The sequence below is a fragment of the Platichthys flesus genome, chromosome 2, assembly GCF_949316205.1.
Source record: "Platichthys flesus chromosome 2, fPlaFle2.1, whole genome shotgun sequence".
Classification (NCBI taxonomy): domain Eukaryota; kingdom Metazoa; phylum Chordata; class Actinopteri; order Pleuronectiformes; family Pleuronectidae; genus Platichthys; species Platichthys flesus.
In genome coordinates this window covers 11,912,915-11,925,881 of record NC_084946.1, presented here as the reverse complement: position 1 = coordinate 11,925,881, position 12,967 = coordinate 11,912,915, and the positions used below count along the sequence as shown (strand labels likewise).

Genomic DNA, 12,967 nt, shown 5'->3' with positions numbered 1-12,967 from the left:
AGGAATTCAAAGGTTTGTAAGCTGATTGTTGATGAAACAGCACAGGGAACATGACGGCGTCAGAATAAGTGTTGCTGTGACGTCACAAATAATAGTTTGCTATCTTTAGTTTTTTATCATTTGACATAGGATTAATAAATGCAGGATTTTAGGAAAAACTAAGTACTTTTGGAAAAATATTGTCATTAGTGGAAGTTACACAGAGACAATTGTTCGCCCACCAAAATAACCTTTATCCAAAGTAAAGTCAACTACTTGTACTAATAAACGCCCATTTTTTATTGGAACCAACACAATTTTGATTTAATTTATTATTTTAAGTTGGTCAAATTATTAAATTTTTTCAGTTAAGGAAATTTAGTTTTGATGAACCATAAGATCTTTTTTTTCTTTTAAGCAATTTAAGATGAGTCTTGTGTGGTTTTTATTTAAACTGAGTGATACAATTTCAATAGTGTTCATAATAATATTTACTATAGGAGCTTGAGCTATTATCCGCAAATCTGCCAGAATAGGCAAAAGGCAAACATGATTAAAGGAGAGTTAGAGGTTGAGTAAAGTAGTTTTCATTTTCCATATAGAATTAAATATTAGCCTATTTTACACTTAAATACAAATTTCACTCAGTGAAGCTCATTAACTTCCTCTCTAAATGATGTTATACTCTTTCTGACCAGCAGAGAGCAGCACCTCCTCTAACCTTCAAAATACCTCACACATACACCAATACTTGCACAGAAACACACATGTATCTGTACTGATGGGAGAACATCTTTTCTACTTTTAGTTTTTTAGCCATATGTACTGTATGGATTGCAGAGCAACAGAGGAAGTCTGATAAAGTGTGATAACATGATCAGTGAAACATTTGTTTCTTGTGCATTAAGTGTATATTTCCTGATTAACAACTGTAGGATACTGGAGATGTCTGTTGCTGTCAGTGGTCAGGACCTCACTGCAGGACTGCAGCTGCATCCTAGCAACAGATAACACTGTGCACCAGGAGAGAGTGTCTGAAAGGGCCGTTAAAACAAGATTCAATGTTGATGTTTTTTTCTTCTGGAAATTATTTTATTTGTGTTGTGGTATATACAAATGAATATGATCATTTGGGAGCATTTTCAAGCACAGAGCGCGTTAGGGTCCCTGCAAAAGCCACAGTAGACATGGAATAATACGAATGAAAGAATGTAAACCTTGCATTCATGCTCTCATTTAGACACATAATACAACAAGACTGCATGGAGACAATGTGACTGGTTGAAATATTACAACAAAATAACAGGATAGTAATTAAACCTTTCAATTGAAGTACCCAGTAAGTTAAAAAATAGAACAAGGTACTTCAAATACATACCCAAGTCTGTGAGAAGAAAACTTCATGCACATTTACAATTAAAGTCTTAATAAGTTGTACTAAATGTCCTCTGGTCACATTTAGGCAGCTATGGCTCTGAATAATGACAGATGCACAAGCAAAGTATGTACTCAGCGAAATACAGTGAGATTCTTATTCATTTGAGTAGAAAACGTGGTTTGTTTGAAAAGTGTGCAAAAGAGCATGCTTTGCAAAATGGCTGAAAAGAGAAAAAATGCTGCCGTAGAGTCTGCAAAGCTCTATTTTCCGATGATGACGTTTCTGTAGCCCTTGACGTGACACAATTGTCTGCTGTCAAAGTCGACCACCAGCTTCCTCAGGCCGGAGTGAGAGGGAGTGAAGTAAATTTTCACCTTCGCTTCTTCCCCTGGTCCCACGGAGCAGCCCAGCCTGTCGGATAGATATGTTAACGTACTTTTGTATCAAACACACACACATACACACACACACACACACACACACACAGGGAGGACTTTTTTACAGTCACTCTGATAGCATAAATATTTAGATCTATTATCACAGACAGAGATCGCTATGACTATTAATGGAGATCGCGCTGCTGCTCCGAGTGTATGTTAGAAAAAATATATCTGCTTTAATGAGTGTTTCATAAGCCTCTATGAGCGAGTAGAGCTGAGGCCAAAAACGTACCAAGAAAATACAGCACGTTAATGGAAACAGAGATCCAAAGCTGCATTTGTGTAAAGTAATTAATCAGCTACTTCATACTTTAGTGACAGAATGAGATCAATGTATTCAAATTAATTAATTGTGAGATCATTGATGAGTAATAAAACATCTTATTGTTAGTTCTTGTACTTTCTGGCTAAATCTACTGTTTGCATCAGGAAACTCCTTTTCCACCTTACTTCCTGTACCCCTCCATCAGCATAGTGACGATAAGATAATGAGTGAATTTGAATTTTTGGTTGAACTGTGCCTTTAACATCCATCCTAATGAAGCAGTGTTGTGATTCTGCCCCATTTTGGAACTTTTGAGAGACCGTTTTATTTTTTGACTTTTTGAGGCTTACCTTTGTGAATCTTTTTTAGGTTAAACACTTTTATTTATATTTGTTTGTATTTTCAGCTCATTTCCTGTTTTACTTTGAAACATCTTTCCTTATGCATCTCTCTTGCTTAAATCTCTTCCTGTTTATGTCTTGTTTTCCTGCTCCTGTCAATGTCTTTGTTGGTGTGTTATCTGTATATCGCACCTATTTATCAACCTGAGATATTTGTATTCTTTTTGTGTTTTCAGTTCTGCATCCACCAACACCACGCCCACTTGCTTGCGGTGAATCCTACAGTACATCTCGAACATTTGTGATCTCACCCACAGCCCCCCCGATAATTGTAGGAGATTATCCATTAAGAGTTCAGTGCAGCTACTCAAACACACTGACATCCGACACATCTGTAAACTCTGACTGGGTTAAAACCGCATTTGGTGATCAGGAACAGAAATGATACACACTCACACTCCTGTGACAACTCACAAGTCGGGAGGGACGTCTCTCAAGAGAAACGTTTATACCAGGTCTGATCAGGCCCCTTGTGTCTACTTACATCACATTTACAGTTTCTAACTCATGACTGGTCAGTGAGTCAGTCGCTCTGTGTCAGCGAAGAAAAACAAAACCCAGCTGGGTGACGAGAGCCTCATACCTCTCAGTGATGACGCTGCCTCCGGTAAGGTTGGCCCCTTCAATGCTGAAGCAGCAGTTGTCCAGTGTCTCCGGGAGCGGATTGTGGAGGGTGATTTCTGCAGCCAGTTTACGATTCATCTTTGGTTCACCAATGATCTGCAGAACACAGACACTTTGAAGTCTTAGTCAATGAGAGACCCATTGGGGTTTTAATCTGTTAATGCACAGGAAGTATAATAACAATGACCGTCTCTTGTAGGTCATTAATTTAAGAATAAGAGAAAGGACTGTAGGTCACTGTAACAGACATATGAGTGAGCTTCTATGATATGATTTAGCTTTTGAATAAAAAGTTCTGACTTTGAAGCATTGGACATTGTTAAACTTTGTCTTTTCTACTAATGGTACCCAAAAAAGGAAAATCTTGAAGCACTGATGCTGTTCATTTATTGTGTTGCAGGTTAAACTCACTTTGACTTTGATGTCAGGGTTGTCCAGCACAATGTTTTTCACTGCCAGTATTGTTTCCGCGGTGGTGTAGTCCAACACCAGAGCCGCCACACGGATTAAGTTGTCCTCAGTGAGCTGGCCACTGTACTTAGAGTAGTTCAACCGGAGTGGAACCCGTCTCTCTGGAACAACAAACACAATGTACTAAAAAAAGATATATACTTGATTCGAGTGCAATAGGTTTAACACAGTGACTTGTCTCACCTGCTCCTGGAGACAGCTCGACATTGAGCAGATCTTTAAAGCCACAGTTCCCTCCCAGAAACCCATTGTAGGACACGGCGCAGGATCCAAGCACCAAGCGGCACTTCTTGTTGCTTTGGGTGTCGTTGGTAACCACGGCAAACACATCAAAGTCGCAGCCCTTCCTCATGTCCGAGGACAACTTGATGGTGAGGTGTAGGCCCTGATTCTGCTTCTTCTGGAGCAGCTTGTTTTGGTGGTTGGCCTTCTCGAAAGCCCCCCGCTCTTCATCAGAACCTGTAAATGCGGACGCAAAAAAGTCACTTGCTGAATAACAGGAGTTTACCCATCCAGAATGAAAAGAGTAAAAGCCTGACCTTCTTGAACAAAGACAGTTAGGTTTATGCTTAGGGTTGGGTTAGGGTTAGAGAGTATTAAATCGCCTGCCTGGTCCAGTTCAACTGCCCCCATTCACATATCATATACATATCATATCATATCTCTGACTTTCAGACTCAGTTTCTCAGCTTGGATCCAGAGGTGTTGTTTCTGGTTCCAGTTGTTTGGATTTTAGTCTGATCTCTGATTTGTATTCCTGTATTGGAAGTGCAGTCTTTGCTCAGCTTTTAGATGAGAGATTTTTGACTTGAAGCTTCACTATGCAGAGGTTGAGATCAGGATTAACCATTTGACTTCGAGGTTCCAGCCCAAGGGGGTTAGGTTTATTAATCTAGGTCAGGTAGTTGGGGTTAGGACAATCTGTTTTGTCAAGGCATTATGACCTTGAGGAGTTATTTTCGTGGTTAGGGGTATCGGGTTATTATTCAGATTAGGGTTGAGTTTTTTCACACTGAAGAGATGCAAAACCACAAATGATAGACAAAGAATTAAAGAATGCATGCAGCAGAAAAACAGAACAACTTTAACTTTAACTGTATATTTGGTGGTTTAAAGAATGGTTTAACATTTTCGGAGACAGACATTTAGTTTGATTTGTCTACATTTACAATGTATCGTGCAGTACAATGTGCTCTACCTTCAGGATACTTGTAAAGATGAGTGATGTCCTCTCTGGCGTCACTGCCCACACTCTTCGTGCTAATGTTCTTGCCTACCACTGCAGAGGCAGTGACGTTCGATGTGCTGCCATCTTTTTTCTTCTGGAAAGTGATGACGTCCGCGTTGACCTCCGCAAAGACGAATGGGGCGTCGTACTTGAATGTGAGCTCTCCCTCCTTGATGGCCCTGACGGGAGTGGGGCCACAGCAATACACTCCTGAGGGGAAAAGCCAAAGCAAAGATGATAGACGATACATGATACTGTAGATGATAGATTATAATTCACCTAGGTAACCATTTCCCTTGAACAAGAAAAATATTATGGGTGCACTGGTGCAGATGGTTTGTTACCTTCACTTTTCTCCTGAGGTGTAGGGTCAGTGGCCTGCCAGCCATTAAAATCAGATGTAAGGTCGGGCCTGGTCATCCAGTTCTCCACCCAACAGTGATAATTCCTACAGGTAGCATGATCACAATCAGCTTGATTTTTGGACTTAACACTGCTATGATGTATTCTGGCACTTTCATAATACATTTCATGTTTGGTTGAGGTTTTGTTCTGGTGTCGTCACCAGCAGTAAACTGGTTGACTATATTTAAATCAGAACTTCACCTCTACCTGAGGGTTTATATTAAAAATAATTTCCATTACATTAACAGAAAATCCAGGGGTAATTAGACCATCATGTGAAATGCTTCTAATTAAATAGTGTTCTATTGATTCTAAGAAAATCTTTCATTTAATCTGAGATCACATTGTCACATTGTAAATGAAAACGAAATGGCCTTAAAAGTCACAGTAGTCCGACAATGTCTTAACATTATGCAAATGTCTCTCCTTGGATTATGGTGGTGTTTTAACGAAGTACATTAATACAACACTATCCCATGCATTATATACACAACATGTTTGAGTTACCAGATCATATCTCTGGACTGAATGAGTTCTCCATTTTCGTTGATGTAACGTTCGATCACCAGGTTGCTGTTGGTGTCGTGGGCTGATAGGTAGTTAGTGACGACTCGACACGGAATACCAAGCGCTCTGGAAACTGACAGCGTTTGAAAACAGGTTAGGTTCAGGGTTAGGCATTTCGTTAAGATGGTTAAGGTTAGGGTAAGGGGCTAGGTAATGTTCTATATCATGTACTCTGTCCTCATTAAGATAGATGTGTGTGTGCGTGTGTATATGTGTGTGTGTGTGTGTGTGTGTGTGTGTGTGTCTGTGTGCATATGTGGTGTTATGTGGTGTCCGTTCGGGACGATCAAGTGTGTTTTCCAGTGATAGGCTACTGAGCTGCACTCTGTCCTATCTTACTTGAGCAGGCCACTGCAGCAAACACCCAGCACTGTCCGTAGCGCACGGGCTGACAGGCTTGTGTTTCCCAGTTGCGGAGAATCTCCACACTGCCCCTCCAGAACATGGGGCTCACACCTCCTTCATAACCACCAGACCATTTTCCCAGCAACACCCCTCTGTCATCATTACAATTCACCTAACAGGCAGAGGAATGGAGTGCAGAACATATATTACATGTGAAATACAAGCTTTTTTATGGTAAGTTTAAATTCATTGTACTTGGTAAAGACATAAACAGCTAAATCCAGCATGGGTATTGGTCTTACCATAGCACTCAGCACTCTGGACACATAGATGGGATTTCTCCTCCCTGAACAGTCTTTGCCAGGATCATTCAGACATTTAGGATTCATATCAAGAATCCTCAGACAGACATCAAGGATTCCATTTTCAAACTGAAAATAAAAACAAGCATAATTGCAGATTAGCAGTTTATCTGATCTTAAATGTGTCCTTTTGGAAAACCTTTAAAAGGTGCAATAGAACATATAAACCTTTCAAGGAAAAAGTCAAATAAAAAATATGAACCTGAAAAAAAGTGTAATATGTCTTTATTAATGAAAACAGCTACAAACCCTTGGCTAATGCCAAGCTTATATAACTGCATCAGCTATCTATGACACATTTGAAGAGGGTGATATTCCTATCACTTTTAAGAACGAGACAGTCCAAGTATCTCAGTTCATTTCAGTGGTAAATGTTCCAAAAACACCTCTTATCTTTTCGCTTATGCAACACACAGTTAATCACTCGATAAATGAACATTGTCCTGTTATAGAATATACACATGTCAACTCCTTCACCACTCAGTCACAATGTTGGCTGGCATGGTCGACTGTGTGTGTGTGAGTAGGTGAGCTCAGAGTGTCAGTGTTGGTGTTGGTACCTGGCCAAAGTTCCAGGGTGTAGGAATGGGATGTTTGTAGCTGCCTCGAAAAATGATTCCATCCTGAGACAAGACGTATTCTGCCAAACTCTGCTCATTGTCCATGAACACTGCATCGCCTGCAGCCAGGAGACAAACAATACAATGACTTTCCAACTACAACATGACTGGTATATTGCTGATTCTGTGCAAACTGAAAAATACACATGTACACAGAGTTTATTCTTAGCTTCTAAATAAAAAAAACAACATATTTTATTGTTTTTATTTGATATTTCATTGAGAGCTATTGGCAATAAGGGCAGACACAGGTGTCCTGCATTCTCTACCCCGGATTGTTCTAGACATTATGTTGTAAATGCATCGGACGCACAGAATATCCTGCTGTGTTGTACGTATATAAAAGGTAAAGTTGGAGAAACTCCAGAACAAATTGTGTGGAAATTTGCCGGACTTCTTGGGTCATGTCTGAGCCTTATGCTGGTATTTTTTAAATCCAGCTACTCGGTTTCCCTCTGTCTCCAGCTGCCTTATATTAAGTAAAAATGCATGAGAGTGATGTAGATTGTCTTACATCATACCAAAACTAAACTACTGCCATTACTCTATATAATCTCTTCAATACTGTTCCTGAATGGCTCCAATCATAATCCCAGTCTGACATAAAACACAAGCTCTTTGTAGCCTAAGATCTCGTCACTGGATCCACAGCAGGACAGCTTGACGTATGGTCTGTTTACTCACTTGGACACCAGGGGTTAAAGAGCAGGATGAACTCGATCCGCACCGATCCTCCCAGGGTCAGGGTGTAGCGGCCAATAGGTGCGTCGGGGGCAGAGCAGACAGACAGGGCCACCATGTCTCCAGGAGGACTGGTGACAGCGGCGCTCCAGCGGGAAGTGTCAATCTTGGCGGACAAACCGAAGGAGGCCCTGGTGCCATACTGCTCAGAGGGATGAGGACCTGAATGTGACAGTGAATATTAAGAGTCCTGCATGTGTGGCGATGAAGCAAAGAGAGTCCAGTGAAATGTTTGGGTCTTGGGAGAGGAAACTCACAAATGCTTTCCCAAAACCATGCTAAATTTAGTCAGAATATCAGGAATGTTCTCATGTAGGGGCACAGCATAACTGTGTAATGGAACCTGATAAGCAGCCTTGGCTTAGATCTGAACTCTGGTAAGCTCTATAAACTTAAAACAATCTGTAAATCAATGGAAGGTCAATCACTTCCCTCTCCCTGGGGGGGATGAAAGGTCCTTCTTATCCACTCAAATGTATCTGGCTAAACTCAATTGTTATCTGTAATTATTCACATGCTTTCCTGTTGGCAAGCAACTCTTCCTGTATAAAGCGAGGATGGCGAGCAACAGCTGTCTTATCGTACTCTACATGACAAGTTTATCCAAATATTGAAAATATAGGATGATACATTGTTCTCTATAGGAAAATTGTATCTGAGGCTCCCAGCAATAACGGCAAAGTCCTTTAACACCAACAGAAATATGAAGGAGAGATTGAGGTCAGCAGTGGAAACAACAACAGAGCATCGTAGTGAGTTACGTGAGTGTGCTCAGTGTAAAATGCAGCAGCAGCGCAAGTGACAGCTGAGCAGGGGAAAATAGCCTCCTTTCCTTCCTTCCCTCTGTTGAATGAGAGGACATGCTGCAACTAGTGCTTTTCCGTCATCCTCTGTTCATTATAACATCATTATGACTCACGTTACTCATATTGGGAAAGTTACGTTTATTTACTTTATTAAGCTCTAAGTTTCAAGTGAGTAGAAATCCCTACAACACAGAAACCTCAGTGTGTCTGAAAGCATAGAGACATTAGGATTAATAAATTACTGATGTATAAAATGATTTCAGTTTTACAAGTGTTATTAGGAAATATATATGTTAAATATGTATGTATAGCGTTCGATAAATAAATTTGTCAAATAAAGGAGTTATTGAGGGAGTGGTACCTGTTTCTGCAATAATGTCAAGCGAGCTGAGTCCTGGCTGATAGCTTCCAGAGCGCAGGTACAGGCTGAGGTTGAACATCTGGCCTCTCCTGACGATCAGCCGGTCCACACCGTTCAGATCAGTGCGATGGTCGAGGTTGTTTAACTTACACTCCAGGTCCCAGCGTTCGATGTCCAGAGCTGAAAAGAAGAGGAAGAAGAGAAAAATGTATTAAAAAAATTAAATATAACCACATAAAGGTAGGTTTTGATATTTAAAACATACATATGCAGATCCATATAAATAAATATTTTATAATTATGTAGTATAAATATTTGAGTGACGACCATTCATTAAAAACAACTAACAAGAGGAATATTTGTTCTAATTTTCAGTGTCTTACTGCAGTTTTGTATGTCAGAACAATTTTAAAATTCTCGAAGCATGTACATCTCTTTTTTTGCTCTTTTGAATGTACTTTAACGGTAGGGTGTATGTTTATGGAACATTTAAAATAATCGCAAAAACCCAACGTGTTGACGAAGAGCAAGTCGTAATATGTCAAGCGGAATTTACAAGGTCTAACAGCAACAAACATGTTTTTACAGCAGAGTTGTGGTTAACTAACCAGGAAACTGTGGTTAATGAAAGTCTATGTTTCTACATGTTGTTTAAATGGTTTTTACACTGTACTTTCTAAATGTGAACCTCTTTCCTTCCCAGGTTAAATATTTGTAAAGGGGGTTCATATTTGAGCCTCTACACGTTCTGTGGAACAAACACTGCAGGACATTCACGTCCATTTCTGTTAGGAGAGTTCTGTGTCTTTCTGTATGAACCTAACAAGAGGTGAACACAGTCCGCTCCTGTGGAGTGTGTAAACATGGGACCGCTCCCTCTCTCAAGAACATGCTGTGACTGAGAATCCCACCCTTTGATTTCCTGTTAGTGGGAAAAGTCAGGTTCCTCCTATGTAATACCTCCACGGTCCTGCAGCTGCTCAGGAACCACTCAACCGATCTGCTCTGAATCAGGTCGTAACCTGTCCCCATATATTATACCTCAGTGTTAGGGAGAAAAGCCCAGGAGACAAGCATGAGGTGATGGTGTCAGGGCTGAGTTAGATTTAGAAGCAACAGGGACTTCCTGCTGTTTTACAGTCCGTGGGGATCGTTCCACAGCACTTGTCAGGGCTCTGATGTTTTATTGATCTTAACCTTCGGTCAGCTCCTAAGTGAAAGCATATTTGTGTTTCTAATTGAGGAAACTGCCTTAAAGATGACTGTGCTACCTTTTGTGGGACCGCTGAAGGTTCAAGGCAGAGGACGGTGAGGGCTTTGTGGTTTAGTCTGTGTGTAACCTCAGACACATTGTTTTATAAATTATATTATTTTTATTATGTAGGGAACTTCAGGGAATGATGCGGCACCTCTGGCCTGTATGTGGCTTGAACTAAATCAATGTGAGCTCAAAGTGGTCCTGTTCTTAAATAGCAATTGTGGTCCAAATGTTCATCCAATAAATTTAGATTTTGTAAAAATGTGGTGGTAAATGTGACATTGAAAACAAGTGAGTGAGTTTCACAAAGAACAGACAACAATATAGTTTACAGCTCAAAAAACATTTGGGAGTGCACTATATCTTTAAGTTGTGTATTTAGGCTCTTATTGCATTCCTCGTGCTTACGGCTCCTACCTGCCTGGTTTTCCGGAGGAACAGTTAAAAAGAACACGCTGGTGTGATGATAATAATGCACTAAGGCATCTGATATCTAACAGTTTATTGAAGAACCATTAGAAGAAATAGCTCACAATGATCCCAAAAATAAAGGATTTTCTCCCCATCTGAAAAGAGAGTAGTTTTACTTGAATCACATCCTGAGACAAGAATTAATATGACCAACGATATTGATCCTCTGCCTGACACAATGGGGAAAAAATTACAGAGATTAATAACATATGAAAGTCTGCGCCCATAAACCTTCAAACACAGCAGAGTAATGGTGCAATGAGACCCTGACGTAATCCTTTCTGTGGGGATCTGGGGCCTTTTTGTGGTTACCTTATTGGTGCAGAGGAAACTAGTTTTGGGTCGCTGCCAAACCTTAGTGCAACAGCATGTGTCGCTGAAGGTGAAGCTGATGTAGTATTTCAGATGGTATGCGTGAGTGGTGTGAAGCCAAACTAGATAAATTTCACTGGCTTTCAGTCGATTCTTTAGGGTCACATAGCTTGAAGCGGACCAACACATGTAGAGATTCCTCAGCTGTGACCCTGCCTCCTTCACGCAAGTTTACTGCACAAGCCCACCCCTCATTCCCACACGACCAACCATGACCCTCACCACAGACAGACAGTCTCTGCATGCAACGCTGACGCCAGTTTAAGCCTTACGGAGAAATTAAAATAAAAATGGCATTGATGTCAACTGGGAAGGCTATTTAGATGCTGGAAGAATAAACATACAAACCTCCTTCTCAAGAAAAGCAACTTTTCAGCCTTGCAGGTGACACCCAAACTGAATCCAAGAGTCATCACTGGCACTTTTGAGTTTAACTGAGCCCTTATTCATCAATATGCTGTTTATTCTAACTTCTAATTCTGCAGTGGTGAAAATATGTTGGTTTTGGTCCATTAGCTCACACTCAGATATTTGACAACTTTCCTTAACTGCAGCTTCAGCTCTTCTCCTCACGCTCACACTGCTTCTGTGCCCGCCTGCGTCTGCTCATACCATCTGTTTTCTCTTTGTGCAGAACTTTGTGTTGAAATGTATAAACGACATGTGTTCATCAGACCTGTATGTGTGTGTGTGTTTGTGTGCGTGTGTTAGTGTGTGTCTGTGCCTGTGTGTGTGTGTGTGTGTGTGTGTGTGTGTATGTGTGTGTGTGTGTGTGTGTGTGCGCCTATAAAGATAGCATATCTCCCTCTCGCTCTCTCTCCCTCAGCTGCTATTATTATGAACGTCCAGGTCCCAGGGCGACAATCATCCGCTCAAACACGAGGGTGAAACATTTTTCAGATGCACTCGCTCCTCAGATCTCTGATGAATGTTTGCCTGAGTGTGTGTCCAGTGCAGCAGCAGCACAGGGTGATGACACTGTATGTGATGGCTGTGACAACTTTACATTCACCACCTTTGTTATTCTCATGCTAGAGACTACATGTGAAAGTGAGGCCTGTCTGGACTTTCAAAATAAACCTGCACACATGATTAAAGTGGAAATAGTGAACATCATTTAAAGTAAGCAGCTAGAATTGACTTGAATTGTCACTATGACTCAACTATTTACCATTTTGCAAGTTACAGACTGTTACCTCTCTATAATAACAAATTAAGAAAACACAGGTAATTAACGGCGGATCAATTTAAATATAATAGAAAGGATTAGTTAAGGATTACAAACTCACCTTGAGCCATGATGACTGCTGATGATGATCTATGAGGTGTATTCTGTGAATGTCCAGCCAAGATGGGAAGAATATACCAGTCTCACCCTGTCGTTGTCTGGCTTTTATTTGTAGTCCTCCTCCTCCAGTGAGTGGGATGGTGGGCGTGACGTGACCCTCCCCCAAAGAGTAGACAGAGAGAGAGAGAGAGAGAGAGAGAGAGAGAGAGAGAGAGACCCATGTATTCATGTACTTAAGTTGTGCTGCACCTTCCCGGATATCCCCCAGTGATTCATCAGACTGTTCTTCAGAAAGTGTAGCTTTTTCAAAAGAAACAAAAGCCCCCTCTCTCTGCCCCTTATGACCTTCTGAGTGTGCACTTCAGTCCAAGGTTAAATTGTTTCACTGATAAGAGCAGAAGTAACACTGGGGCTGTCGAGAGCAGTGGAAACAAAGAAAACATAGGTTAGTGATATGGAAGATACTACAGGGGTTTAGAAAATTGAAATAATGAAATGATATAAAAGTGGTTATTTTGGTTTCATTGAAATTTTTAGCTATTAATCCCCATGATTAAAGGACGGGGCATAATTTTGTCACAGTCA

The 12,967-nt window shown here is 40.7% G+C and overlaps 1 protein-coding gene across 1 annotated transcript; it reads right to left on the bottom strand.

Moving 5' to 3' along the window:
* Positions 1–1,047: 1,047 nt before the first annotated feature.
* Positions 1,048–12,493, bottom strand: tgm2b (transglutaminase 2b). Its single transcript, XM_062398242.1, has 13 exons — positions 12,384–12,493; positions 8,994–9,173; positions 7,770–7,988; positions 7,026–7,144; positions 6,406–6,534; positions 6,098–6,275; positions 5,699–5,831; positions 5,131–5,234; positions 4,757–4,996; positions 3,742–4,017; positions 3,499–3,659; positions 3,047–3,183; positions 1,048–1,768 (listed from the first exon to the last, which is right to left on the bottom strand). Exons 1-13 carry the CDS (start codon positions 12,391–12,393, stop codon positions 1,618–1,620), a joined length of 2,037 nt encoding a protein of 678 aa, XP_062254226.1. The 5' UTR covers positions 12,394–12,493; the 3' UTR covers positions 1,048–1,617.
* Positions 12,494–12,967: the final 474 nt, after the last annotated feature.

Excerpts from the sequence above, each read along its gene's own strand:
- tgm2b (XM_062398242.1), bottom strand. Across the intron at positions 4,997-5,130 it reads ACCTCAGGAGAAAAGTGAAG|GAGTGTATTGCTGTGGCCCC; the intron begins GTAACAAACCAT and ends TTTTCCCCTCAG. Across the intron at positions 3,660-3,741 it reads CGAGCTGTCTCCAGGAGCAG|AGAGACGGGTTCCACTCCGG; the intron begins GTGAGACAAGTC and ends TTGTTGTTCCAG.